General features: G+C 37.3%; 1 protein-coding gene across 5 annotated transcripts in view; it reads right to left on the bottom strand.

The window, feature by feature from the left end:
* CNST (consortin, connexin sorting protein) overlaps positions 1-13,635 on the bottom strand; it is a 668,223-nt gene that overhangs the window by 23,346 nt on the left and 631,242 nt on the right. For 4 of the 5 annotated variants that reach the window (XM_051783330.1, XM_051783327.1, XM_051783326.1 and 1 more), the window contains one exon: positions 5,676-6,113. In XM_051783330.1, coding sequence (XP_051639290.1) covers positions 5,676-6,063 — 388 coding nt within the window. In that variant the 5' untranslated portion in view covers positions 6,064-6,113. Of the gene's footprint in view, positions 1-5,675; positions 6,114-7,462; positions 8,110-13,635 lie in introns of those variants that run through there. The other variant, XM_051783328.1, reaches the window with a different exon arrangement.

The following is a 13,635-nucleotide window of genomic DNA, read 5'->3' as shown; positions in this document are numbered from 1 at the left end:
AAAAGGGCAAAAGGCAGATAGGTGAGGACAGTGTGAATGAGGTTCTCAGTTTGTCTCTTTACTCGTACCAAGGACCTTGTATAAGGAGGTGTCCTGAGGATGGGCAGATGCATGGAAGAAAGGAAAATTCGACCAGTTCCTGTTCTGATGATAACACAGTGACAAGATCTTAAAGGATAGAAAGAAGTAAATGACGATAGTGGGGAATTCTAGTGGGGGGGAAGAGATATCCAGGGGGACTGTCCAGCTGAGTGAAAAGGAAGACCCCCCCTAGACAGCTGGACAGTTTGTTTGAGAGTCCAGGGAAGGAGCCAGTAGTGCTGATCTATGTTGCTAACAATGACATCTAAACTGAATTTAGATTCCAGAACTTCTTGCTAGACAGAAAACTCGGCTCTCAGTGGTACATTCCCTGGCAGTTCACTCTTGCCTGTCTTCAATTTTATAGAAGTCAAAAAAGTCAAACAAGCAAGTGGAGGATATATGAAGGATAATTTAAAGTAAAACAGTATAAAAATATTACAGGAAAAATTTCCTGGGTGCAAATCCCATATTTTATTGTTAGAAATGTAATATTTGCAGTGTAGTTCTGATCATTAATAAGATAGTTATGAGAAAATGTTAAATGAGATTAAGGAAGAAGTGTAGAGTATTAGTAGTGACAGTAGTAGTGGGAGAAATCAACTACCCACATACTGACTGGATCGGTTTCTCACGAAGATCAGGGAACACCTATAAGGTTCCTATAACACACAGTCTATGAGTAACCAGAAAACTATAGCTGATTCCACCAATGAAAGAACACTTTTTTCCCCCAGTAAACAATATTGAATTTGACACACTTACATGGAACTGCACTTTTAAAAAAATCCCATAATTTTAAAAAACAATTTAGAGAAGTTTGCCACAGAAATGTGCACAATAAGCTTTTATAAACTCAAGTTATGATGAGTATGTTATTGTTCTCCAGTTATATCCATTTTCTGAAAATCATGTTATCATTTAAAAGCAGGACAGGTGGGGGCACTGTTTCAAGTAACCACCACACTTTGTGTCTACAGCTTGGGTACTGAGTTTCAGACCCCCCTGTGTTTATTGCAACTGAGACCCTATAGTGATGATTCAAGTTTAAGATTTAGGGCAGTAGAAAGGCATTAGCTTGTCCACTGAAGGTTCCACTGTTTTACTTTTGGTTATTTTAAACTCTTTACTAAGTAAACTACCCAGGTCAGGAGTACTTATAATCTCTGTGGGTGGCTATTTTCACAGGGCTTCCTGCCAGAAAAAATATGGGTGTAACTTAATGTTGCTTTTTCAATATTAATGCACATCTCTGATTTTCCGGTATTTATTTGGGCTTCCTGTGGGCCAGAAGCAAAAGAGACAAAAGTAGATGCAAGATACAAGCCAGGAAATACTTCTGGAGATGGAATTAGGGCTGTCTTTAAAAATATAGCCTCCTGTTCAACACATGATCATGAAACCAGAAAAACATGTTCGGGGAAACTCAAAACATCTCAGAAAAACAAATAAAGAAACCAAATGTCACTTCAAACTGCACTTCATTAAGCAGTTAATAATCACCTGTCATATCAAAACATGAACATTGACTGAAACATGCTCAATAGCAACGGTAATGAAAAACCTTAATTATAATGTTATCACGATACTGTTGCTAACACATAGTTTATAAACTGTATCTATAGTTGAGCTGTCACTCACTTGGAATCAAATTTTTCCCTCAAATTACTTCCCTGATGCTGAAAACAAGACCTTACAGTCATTCAAGTTAATTCTACCTTGTACGATTTTTAATACAAGACAACATTTGTGCCTTAGTAGCACTATAACAAAGAACTTTTATTGTAACACTTAATAATGCTATTTCACCATAAAGGTGTGATGGGCTAAGATCCCTATTTACTTTTTCTCCCTCTTCTTGAAAACAATGCTACTTTTTTCTGGAATCATGCAAACTAAAGCAGATTAATTTTTTTTTTTTTAACTAAAGACTGGTGTCTTACATATATTTCTGATTTTTTAATAAGGGAGGATTAACTTTCTCACTTTATAAAGCATTGATATTTACTCCATAGTAGAATGGAAGCAAAACTGTTATGAAAATATATGTGAAAATACACTGAAGGTACCAGTGCCAGAGCATTCACTAGGCATGAGACAGAGAGCTGGGTTCAAGTTTTGCTCTGCCAGGCTCACAGATGTTTCAACTGACATCTTCTATGCCCAGTTGAGTGTGCCAATGTTTCCTAAGACATCAGGAGAAGCAAATTTTCTTACAATTTCCCCAAGAATTCACAGAAGCAGCCCCACGTTTGCAAAAAGGTCAAATTTTGTGAATAAAAATGACAAACACATACTTCAATATGCCTCAGATTTTTTTTATTTATCAGTACTGCAAGTATATGAAATTAAGGTGTGCTTGCCACCTGCCTGACAATCAGTCAGAGGTACAAGTACGAGGCATTTCCTGTCAAAATACAATTATGGATATTGTCCTCTGTTTTTCAATTGAATTTTAATTTTCACATTCAGAAGCATTAACTCAAGTCACCAGTAACAGAAGTTTCTAGTACAGAAAACATTTGGCAATCTCTTTTTTTAAACATTCTTTGGTACTCAATATCAGAAAGCTGGTTCAGACTGATTCATTCAAGAACTATTTAAAAAAAAAACCCACCAACCAGTATTTAAAACCCATTCATTTTTAAGAAAAGAGATTTTAAGACAAAAGTGTTGGTGTTAAAAATATAGCTTTAATTGAGCAACCCCCAAATTTTGTTTAGTGTGGCACAGAACCCTGAACAAAATATCATTGCTTGAATTTTCATATAATTTGACTAACTTATATTCATATATTTCATTTGCTTCAACACCAAATCCATCCCAACCACACCACTTCCTTCCTTCCTCCACCTTCAAGCTGGTTCAAGAAATAAATTGAATAATTTATAGGAAAAGTGTATGTTGCAGAATTTAACTTGGGGAAAAAAGATTCAGTGCAACTTACCATGCTATAGTACGTTAAGGAATTACACACTGGTTTTACAATATTAAGTTACTAGTTAAGCCAGGGCTGATGTTTTTAAAAAAGATGACCTTATTTTCAGAGAACAGGGATAATTTCAAGTCCACATTTACAAAAATACATTGAAGCAGATGACACTTCATGAATCACTATCTCTACCGCACTTAAGTTAGTACGGTTCGTTACAAGGAATCACAGTATGAATAATCACCAAATTTAAATTAGTCAATTTAAATTTACATCAGTTCTTTGATCACCAGTCCTCCTTAAACGTAGATAATCATAGTATATATTCAAAACTATAATTAGGATACAAAAGAATGTGAGAAAAAATGGGATGTAGAAGCTACAGACTTGTCAATTTACTCTAATAATTCTATTGCAGAATCAAGAGAGCTAAAAGGAGGTGCTTCTCCAAACTATAAATAAAGGTAAATCTTTGAACTACTTACTCTAGGACACCAAAATGGATGCAAGAAACCAATTGTGAGTCAGGTGACAAATTCACTCTAAGGTATTACATTCTATCCATTCCCACTTGGTAAAGTCCTGAATGAATAATTGTAGATTGCAGATGTCAAGCAGAACATGTGAACGGATCACTACATCTCTGCCTTGTCCTTATACTCTCACCTACACATCCCCTATTGGCCACTGTCAGAGGAAATACTGAACCATAATACATGCAATGCAATAACTTAGTTTGAGATTCCAGCTTGCATGTCTGGTGCTCTGCTGTCACTCACTCAGGGATCTTCCCCTCTAGTTTGATTATTCTCTCCTTTAAGTCTGAGTTAGTACAAAGACACGTACCAACTAGTACCAAAACTAGTACTAGAACCAAAGCTAGTTTGGTTCTTTTACATAGAGGGATGCTCAGGAATCCTTTAAAAAAGCTGGTATTGGAAATGAAATGGAAGACTGTCACTAAAATAAAGACATTTGCAACATTAAGAAATCATGACACAGTCACTGCATTGTGTGAAAACAGAAGAACCATCACAGGAGAGTATCTAAAAAGCTAAATGTATATTAGACCATAAACAATGGGAGATACAAAGTAATTTTATATTTTGATCTTCCTCTACAACAATCAAGGTCCTTTATTAATAAAGTAGTAAGAGTTTATTCATAACAATTCAACAAAACTCTAAATAATTTTGCAGGCAGGATGTTCTCTTGTGTGGTATTTTACATTGCTGGATTTTTCCATGGAATTTTCTATTATTTCAGAAATCTGTTTTTTGTCTTAAAACTTCATTCTACTGTGGACAGCTCATTTTGTGGTATTTCTGCATCAGTTCATTGTATTTATCAACAAGAATACAAACTAATGGAGAGAGATTACAAGCAAAGTTCAACTTTCAGTGTTTAGGTGAGGTTTTTTCCTTTTCTTCCTCTCACTGTGCATCAGATACCTCTGTCCACACGCATGTATAACTTTTCATCAACTTGATTTTTGTTATTCTCATCATACAGATGATTGATTCTCAATTACTTCTGCTAATCTCATTTTAAATATTTTATGCTATTATTAAAACTTAAATCTACAGATTAAATAAATACTTATTAAATGGTGCAGAAAGGTATTGAGAAATTATTCTCCCTGTTATGACAGATTTCAAAATGCTCTTATCTCCACAAGAAAATATAATTTTTCTTTTCTAGATTTTGTCTATATGTACAAGATATGGAATGCAAGGCTTCCTTCTTTTCCCATCTTTACCTATTTTATCATCTGTTAAAATCATAATCAGTTTTCAGATTAGGTTACAAAAGACTTGTCATTTATAAGGAAAATTGTAATCTATTTTAAATGCATGGGGGGAAAAAAAGCAGGCACGAATCAGTTTTTCCAAGTAGCTTTCAAAGAAACCTATGCATGAAACATGCTGATTTTAATCAACATATTTACAGCACTATGACACATAAGCTTTAGGATGGATGGCAAAAACCTAATATAATAACACATTCTGTTACAAGAAATCCTACTCCTTCAAAAAGGGAAGAAGAATCTCACCTAAGGACATATAATAAACATCACAGTTTCCTTATCCAATTCATATCCAAAATCTCTAACAAAAAAGTAACATCAAAAATTGGTGGGAACATATTTTTTAACAGTTCATTACCCAAAACACACATCCTAGGACTATCTGTTAAGCTTTGAAAAATGTAAGTCAATTTTGACAACAGCAGGCCAAGATCAAACTATTTGGTACTCATAACAAAATTTCAAATCTTGACACTGGATCAAGACACAAAAATCTTGCACTTGATCACAATGTTCAAATGAATAAAACCATATTACTTGAATTTCTGTCTATTTTGATTTGGAAGTCAGCCCAATTTCCATATTGAAACCGTGTACCTCCCTCTGCTCCTGTTTACTTGATGTGTTAAACTTTCTACATAGCCACTGTTTAAACACAGAAGGTGAAAACATCTACATCTGAAGCTGACTAAGGACTATTAGCACTTCTGGGAAAAAAAGTAAAACCAAACCTTTAGTGAAATGATAAAAAAAAGTAGTATGACAACTAAAATATAATTTTCTTATTAGCTCACAGATTTAAACTACAGTGTTATTTTTTAAGTAAACAGAACAAGAACTTTTTAAATAAAGTACCTTTGGACTTTTTACTGGGGCTTCTTTTGCTTCTTGGACTTCTTTTTCCACCTGGCTGTTTTTCTGTAATAGGCTTTTCCTCCAGCTGAGGGTCCATATGGACGTTTACAGATCTCCTCTCAGTCTCACTTTCCGTACAGCTTGGGGTACAGTCTCCACTGTCCATATTCTCATTATTATTGATGTTATCCTGTTCACCTCTATCCTGTCGTCCCATAGCAATGCTGCTACTGGTCAGAACTTCATTTCCATCACTGTCAAGTTGATTTTCATTTTCGTCAGCTGAAGGAAACAAATGAGATGCCAAACTTTCTACCCTACAGTTAGCAGTAAGACTGTCCTTTGAGTCTATTTGCAGATCATTTGGTGGAAATTCGCTGTCATCCATTAGAGCGTTACTTGTTGAACCCCTTAATCTCTCTCCAGATATTTTTAAACCTAAAATATAGAACCACAAGAAGCATTTATAATATATATAATAGACAAACAACCTCAGCCAATGACAACCAATAAAGAATCACATTAGTCAAGTGATACAGTTTAAAAGTGTGGGGAATTTCTTTCATACAGTAATGCACTGAGTCATTTAAAATCTTAAAGCAAAGGATATAAATATTTTTGTATTGCATACAAAAAAACCCTATAAAATCATATTTTTACCCAATTATAATTGGTTCCAGTTACCTATTCAATAGTACAGCTGATATTTACAGCAATGCTCACAGTGTTACAGCTGAGGTAATGAGAAAAACAAAAAGATAAACAGAAGCCACCCTATTGCCCCTTCCCACCCCATTTTAAATCCATGGCTAAAACAAAAGCATTCTTGTCACATAAGATCACAGGTTGCCTGAAATAAAAATAAACTAGGGAGGAATAAAAGTAGAACAACATTTAATTCTGCCAGTGATGGTTATCGGATCAAACTTGAAGACAGATTAACTCTGTTTCAAGAATTAAATGCAAGTAGAACCTGTTTATTGACTCAAATTGTCACACTATTTTCAAGAAAACATTCAACATGTCTTCAGTATACACAGAAGCAGATGGTTTGATAATAAAAAACCTAATCCCCCACCTACTCTCAGCAGGAGTCAATTTTCCCTTTTTGTGAACATGCAACTATAATCAATGCTGCAACTAGACACATTCATGAACAAAAAAGGGTAACTTAGCAGAAGAGCTACATGTTACTTGTATAGGACTGTTATTGTATCAGTTCCTATCTTTAGCCTTTAGAAGCACGGCAATACTGCTGCTTCAACTCAGCAATTGCATACATGAAACACAGTTCCATTATGTACATCTCACTAGATTTATCTCACTTGTTTTAAATAGTGAAGCCAGCAATCAGCAAGCGCTTCTGTATTATAGAAGAGCTTAGATAAGCCTCCTACAGCAGCTTCCTATGCTTTCCTTTACATGAAAAAACATTTCAGGATACCTGTCTTCACCAGTCTTTCTTAACTCTTATGACCTGGTATACACAACTGAAGCAAATAAAATACACACTTGCTAAATACGCAAGATAACGTTTCATTTTACTTGCTAGAAGAATTTAAATTGTAGAAAAATTGAAAAAAAGTCCTAAAGAATAAGTAGGTTTTCCTTCATACATAGAAACATGTCCCTGATAAAGATTACTAAAAAGATTTTCCCCAAATTATTTATCTACCATCTTAATAGTTGCTAAAAGGACTGAGAGGAAAAAAAAAAAGAAACATCACTCCTATCTTAGAGAGGGACAAGAAGGAGGATTCAGAGAGCTACACGCTGCTCTACTTCACCTCAGTCCTTTGAAGGTGACACAGCAAGTTATCCCAGAAATCATTTTCAAATACACGAAGGACATCAAGAGTAGTCAGCATGGATTTATGATGGGTAAGTGATGCTTAACCAACTTGATAGGCTTCTACAGAAAAGTGGCTTGCTCAACAGAGGGGGGAGAATAATGGATGCTGTTTACCTTGACCTTGGTAGGGCTTTTGACACTGTCTCCAATAACATCATAGAATCATAGAATCATAGAATCAGTTGGGTTGGAAAGGAACTCTGAGATCATCAAGTACAACCCTTGATCCAACACCACTGTGGTTACTAGACCATGGCACTAAGTGCCACATCCAGTCTCATCTTAAAAACCTCCAGGGACAGAGAATCCACCACTTCCCTGGGCAGCCCATTCCAATGCCTGATTACCCTCTCTGTAAAGAATTTCTTCCTAACATCTAAGTTAAATCTCCCTTGGCACAGCTTAAGACCATGCCCTCTTGTCTTACTGCTAGTTGTCTGGGAGAAGAGACCAACCCCCACCTGGCTACAACCTCCTTTCAGGGAGTTGTAGAGAGTGATGAGGTCTCCCCTGAGCCTCCTTTTCTCCAGGCTAAACAACCCCAGCTCCCTCAGCCTCTCCTCATAGGACTTGCGCTCGAGTCCCTTCACCAGCCTTGTTGCTCTTCTCTGAACCAGCTCCAGCACCTCAATGTCCTTCCTGAACTGAGGGGCCCAGAACTGGACACTCAAGGTATGGCCTCACCAGTGCTAAGTCTAGGGGAAGAATCAATTCCCTGGACCTGTTGGCCACACTGTTCCTGATTCACCCCAGATGTCACTGGCCTTCTTGGCCACCTGGGCACACTGCTGGCTCATGTTCAGCTTCCTGTTGATTAGAATCCCCAAGTCTCTCTCCGCCTGGCTGCTCTTCAGCCACTCTGTCCCCAGCCTGTAGTGCTGCAGGGGGTTGCTGTGACCAAAGTGCAGGACCAGGCACTTGGCCTTGTTGAACCTCATCCTGCTGGAATCAGCCCAACTCTCCAGTCTGTCCAGGTCCCTCTGCAGAGCCCTCCTGCCTTCCAGCTGATTGACACTACCCCCCAACTTAGTGTCATCTGCAAATTTGTTGATGGTGGACTCAATCCCCTCATCTAAATCATCAATAAAGATATTAAACAGAACTAGGCCCAACACTGATCCCTGGGGGACACCACTAGTGACCGGCCACCAGCTGGATGCAGCCCCGTTCACCACCACTCTCTGGGCCCGGCCCTTCAGCCGGTTCCTAACCCAGCACAGGGTGCCCCTGTCCAAGCCCTGGGCTGCCAGCTTTTCCAGGAGTATGCTATGGGAGACGGTGTCAAAGGCTTTGCTGAAGCCAGGTAGACACATCCACAGCCTTCCCCTCATCCAGCAGGCAGGTCACCTGGTCATAAAAGGAGATCAGGTTGGTCACACAGGACCTGCCCTTCCTAAACCTGTGCTGGCAGGGTCTGATCCCCTGTCCGTCCTGTAGGTGCTGTGTGACTGCACTTAGACTTATCTGCTCCATAATGTTGCCAGGCACTGAGGTCAGGCTTACAGGCCTGTAGTTTCCTGGGTCCTCCTTCTGGCCCTTTTTGTGGATTGGTGTGACATTCGCCAACTTCCAATCATCTGGGACCTCCCCAGTGAGCCAGAACTGTTGGCAGATGATGGAGAGCAGCTTGGCAAGCTCTTCTGCCAGCTCTCTCATCACCCTGGGATGGATTCCATCTGGTCCCATAGACTTGTGAGGATCCAAGTGGCTCAGCAGGCTGCTGTTTCCTCCTGGATTACAGGGGGGCTATTCAGCTTCTTATCTCCGTCTACAAGAGACATCTCCACAGACAATTATACAAAGTACAGTCTAGAATACACAGAGAGTGGGGAGTTCCAGGGAAGCATGTAGAGGGCAAAAAGCCATCACCAGCTGGACAACACAAAAGCAAAAGCCAGCACCACCCAGGACAACTTCATCTCTGCTTCCAACCTGAAGAACTTGCTAACTGTTTCCAGACATACCAGTCTAACCAAAAATACTGTCTATCCTATAACATATAAGGTGCATGAGAGCAGGTTTAGACTGGACATTAGGAAGCATTTCTTTACTGAGAGTGTGGTCAAACGCTGGAACAGGCTTCCTAAAGAGGTAGTCAATGTCCCAAGCCTGTTTAAGAGGCATTTGGACAATGTCCTTTACAACAGCCTTTAACTTTTGGTCAGCCCTGAATCGCTCAGGCAGTTGGACTGGTGATCACTGTAGGTCCCTTCCAAAGGAAATATTCTATCCTAGTCTAGAATAATGAATTGTATATTAGAGATGCAAGTTGTATTTTCCTTTGGCAGCCATATAATTGGTTTTCCTTGAACACCAGAAAGACAAAGAAGGGAACTCTAGAGAAGATACGTATCCGGCGAATGCATGTTTGTTAGGAGGATGCTCCTTAACCAAGCCATTTTCTCTCAAAGATAGTTAAACACCAAATGAAAGGTTAAGAGGAGGACAGAACTTCAATCGGATCAGAAAGAATCAGAACTAGAAGATATTTTTACAGACACCCACACTTCAGTTATATTGATTTAATGATAACTGTTCTAAAGCATTAAAAATAAATCCCAAACACGATGTCAAACTTGAAAGGTTCACTTCTTACTCTTACTACCATATGAAATAATAACTACTGCTGTCCTCGCCAGCTCATAGATTAAATGATGCATTAAACAAAAGGCTGAAGTAAGTTGCCCAAAGCCAACAAGGAATTAGTTTTAACAGCAATAACTAAAAATCAGGATGTCCTATCACCACTGTCTTGCTTCTATCTGTAGACAACAGTTTATCTGTACAACAGCCAGCACAGGGAAACAGAAATATGAATGCAGTTGAACAAGGTGTTTCCTATTAGATTGTGCAAAATGAGAAAAGATGCTTTTGACAAGTGACATTTTCTATAGAGGAAGCTAACATTTTGATAGAAAATGTTAACTCATTTCCTTTGAACATCTGGCTAAAATGATAGTCCCTCACTAGCTGAGAGGTTGGAGAGCACAAAATTTCTTGGTTTATTGCTTGAAACTCAGTATTTCTGCAAATAAAAGTAGTTCTGAAAATCTATTCCTTTCTACAACCTTTAGGACTCCTTAGAGAATGAAAATCCAAAAAGAGCTTGTTTAAACAATTTAGAACAGTCTTGGCCTTGATCTTTTAAAAGCATTTTTCCACCTCCCAGATGAAACTTTTTTCCTGCCTGGTTTTCAATGCTTCTATTTCCAGTTCCTTTCTAGTTCACCAAGGCACCAGGCAGGTATCAAAGCGAAGCTAAATCCTCTGAGAACAAACTTTAGCTCTGTCTAAAAACACAGAACATTTATTTATAAACAAAAATGGAATTAAAATCCATCACTATTTGAACTATATTTAACAGATGATTAACATGCAGTTCCTGTATTTACTGATTTGCTATTGAAATGAATCGTACACACAAACCAACATGCTAATAAAAAAAATGTTTGTTTCTTCCTAGACCCATCTTTCCTCCTTTCATTGGTTGTCCAAAACTGAAACAAAAGCTAACACTGATTAAAACCGTGCTGACCTCTGTTAAAAGGTGCCAGTGAATGAAAGTGCTTCAGTTCCAATTGCCACACAGATTCGTATAATTGGCACATGTAATCATGTTGATTATAGCATAAATGAAAAATAAAATGGAAAACATTTGCCAAGCTGCTAAAAGACAAAGTGTGTATTGAAGGAATTAGTTTGATGTTTGTTTGCTTTAGGACAAACAATATGTACATTAGATAAATATCATGACCCTCGCTTCTATTTTATGTCAATTTCTATTTTAAAAAGCCCAAGGTCATCAGTGCTCTCTTTCATGTAATTCATACAACTTAATGGAATTCCAACAACTTTCTTAGTTACTCCCTTTTGCGTGTGTATAAAGCCTTTTTTCCATCTATCCTTACTATGGAAATATAACCTTAAATACAGCTGTTTGGATTGTGTTTTGAATTAAAAAAAAAAAAATAAAAATTAGTAAGAACTGGGATCATTCCTGACCTGGCACAGATGAAACTTGAAGAGAGCATTAAAAACAGAACAAAACAAAACCACAAGCAAAAACACCACCACCCCTAAACTTTCGTACTAATACAGCTCTTCTTTCCTGTAAAGCTGGTGGGTTTTGTGAATGTTTACTGAGCACACAGCAGAGTATTTCATTTACTGATCTCAGAAGTATGTTGGAGAACAGACCAAGATCACAACATTGTGTCTTCTAACATTCAAAATGTTTACGTCAAATTGTTTTTTTATCCCATTTGACTGCCTTCATATAGCTCCTCTGCCAAAACCACTATTTTCTCTCTCTCATTCTCATGCCACTTAATTATTCTATGTTAATTAAAGGCACTTAAGACTTTTAATTCTTTGAAAGTCAGTTTTCCTCATTATATCACCTACACTGTGCTATTCAAAATGAACAGGCGTTCCAGATTGGTTCCCAGTGTTGCTTCTATGCAATCTTTTAATTAACTGTAATGATAAAACACAATAGCTGTATCAAATCTGCAGTCAGAAGCAGTCATAAGCATTTTTGAGGATTTAATTCAAAATTAATTGTAGCAATAAGTGCTCCAGAAGGAGTAACATGAAATTCATTAAGACAAACAGAATATCCTGTACCTTTTGGAATAAATGAAGCACACCTATGTGAAATAGGGATTAACCAGTTGTTTTGTTCTGATGAAAAGCATCTCATAAAGAGATACCAGACTAAAAACTGACCAAGAGTCCAAGTGTTTTTTTTCTCCTGAGATATAATACAGTAAGTGTTACATGGCACAAGAGAATTCATTGTGTCCTACTAGACACTAATGAATTACAATCATGTATTTTTGTTTTGTGCACAATATACACGGAACAAGCTGTACACAAAGAAGAGAACCTGGATCACAGCAAGGTAAGAGTTTTAGAGAGGAAGGGACAGCACTACACGTGGCAAAAACTATTCAGTCTAGAAAAGGTTGCTACATAAACAACCAAACAGGCTGTCTAGAGATGTTGTGGAATCCCCATCCTTTTAAAAAAGAAAGCAAGCAAGTCTCAGGTTCAAGGACAGGTAAAAAATAGTACCTAGGATTTCAATTTTCTTTATTGTTGCACTGGTTAGGTTATTTTTCCCCCCTTTTTTATTTCAATATAAGCAGCTTTTTAAGTCCTAGAGAAAAAAAACCCCAAACCGGTTCTGTGAAAACGAAACAAGTATTTTTAAAAATCATTATGTTTACAGAGCTGTTGCTTCTACCATTAAAAAAAAAAGTAAAACTGTGGAAGTACTAAAATTACTAAAATTTAAAGAATGACTAAATCTATGCCACATATTTCTTAAAACAAATAAATCTTAAAACAATAAAATTTGTTGATCTTTCTGATAGCTGGTGTGAAGCTATATTACAAGAGCATATTTAAATGTTAGTATCCCCTTTGATATTGATAAATAATCTTCTACAAATTAATACAAACCAATGTAAAAACTATCATGGCCATACACAATCAAAACGTGTACTACAAATTCTTTTACTGCCCATTAATGTCCACATAGAGGGAAGAAGATTGACTGTATTTTATGACTAATTATATTTACTACCAAAATGAAGATTCAGCAATGGAGAGGAAACTCTAAACGACACAGCAGCTACATGACACTATGTAAAAACTACATACAACATAGCATTACAAGTTCATTAGCTTGCAAGGAAAAAGGACAATTCCTACTATGCTGTTACGGGAGCTAATAAACAAAAAGCCCACGTGTTCTTTAGAGAAATGCATGTGCAATTTCTCTGTAACTGTGTGCTTCTTTGTCTGATGTGGAAACCAAGATATACCTAAAGAAACCTAGAATATTATCACCAGAATGCCCTTGCCTCACCACAACCAAGAAAAGTACTAGTCGCTGAAGATGTACTTGAGCATCACAGAATTTGCTGCAGAAGGAGAGACAGCAGACAAAGGTGGTAGGTATTTCATCTAGCTCTAATCATCTCACAAAGCCAGACCACTTCCAGCTAGCAGAATTCTGCTCTGCATTGTGTTTTATGTGCAATACAATAGTTAGAATGCTGCTGTTGCTAAAGAAAGGGAAACAAAAATATTTGTATGCTT

The sequence above is a fragment of the Manacus candei genome, unplaced genomic scaffold (genome assembly GCF_025592945.1).
Source record: "Manacus candei isolate 608988 ecotype Guabito, Panama unplaced genomic scaffold, ASM2559294v1 h1tg000017l, whole genome shotgun sequence".
NCBI classification, from domain to species: domain Eukaryota; kingdom Metazoa; phylum Chordata; class Aves; order Passeriformes; family Pipridae; genus Manacus; species Manacus candei.
Note: the sequence above shows the minus strand (reverse complement) of the source record. Positions and strands in the feature narration are given on the sequence as shown.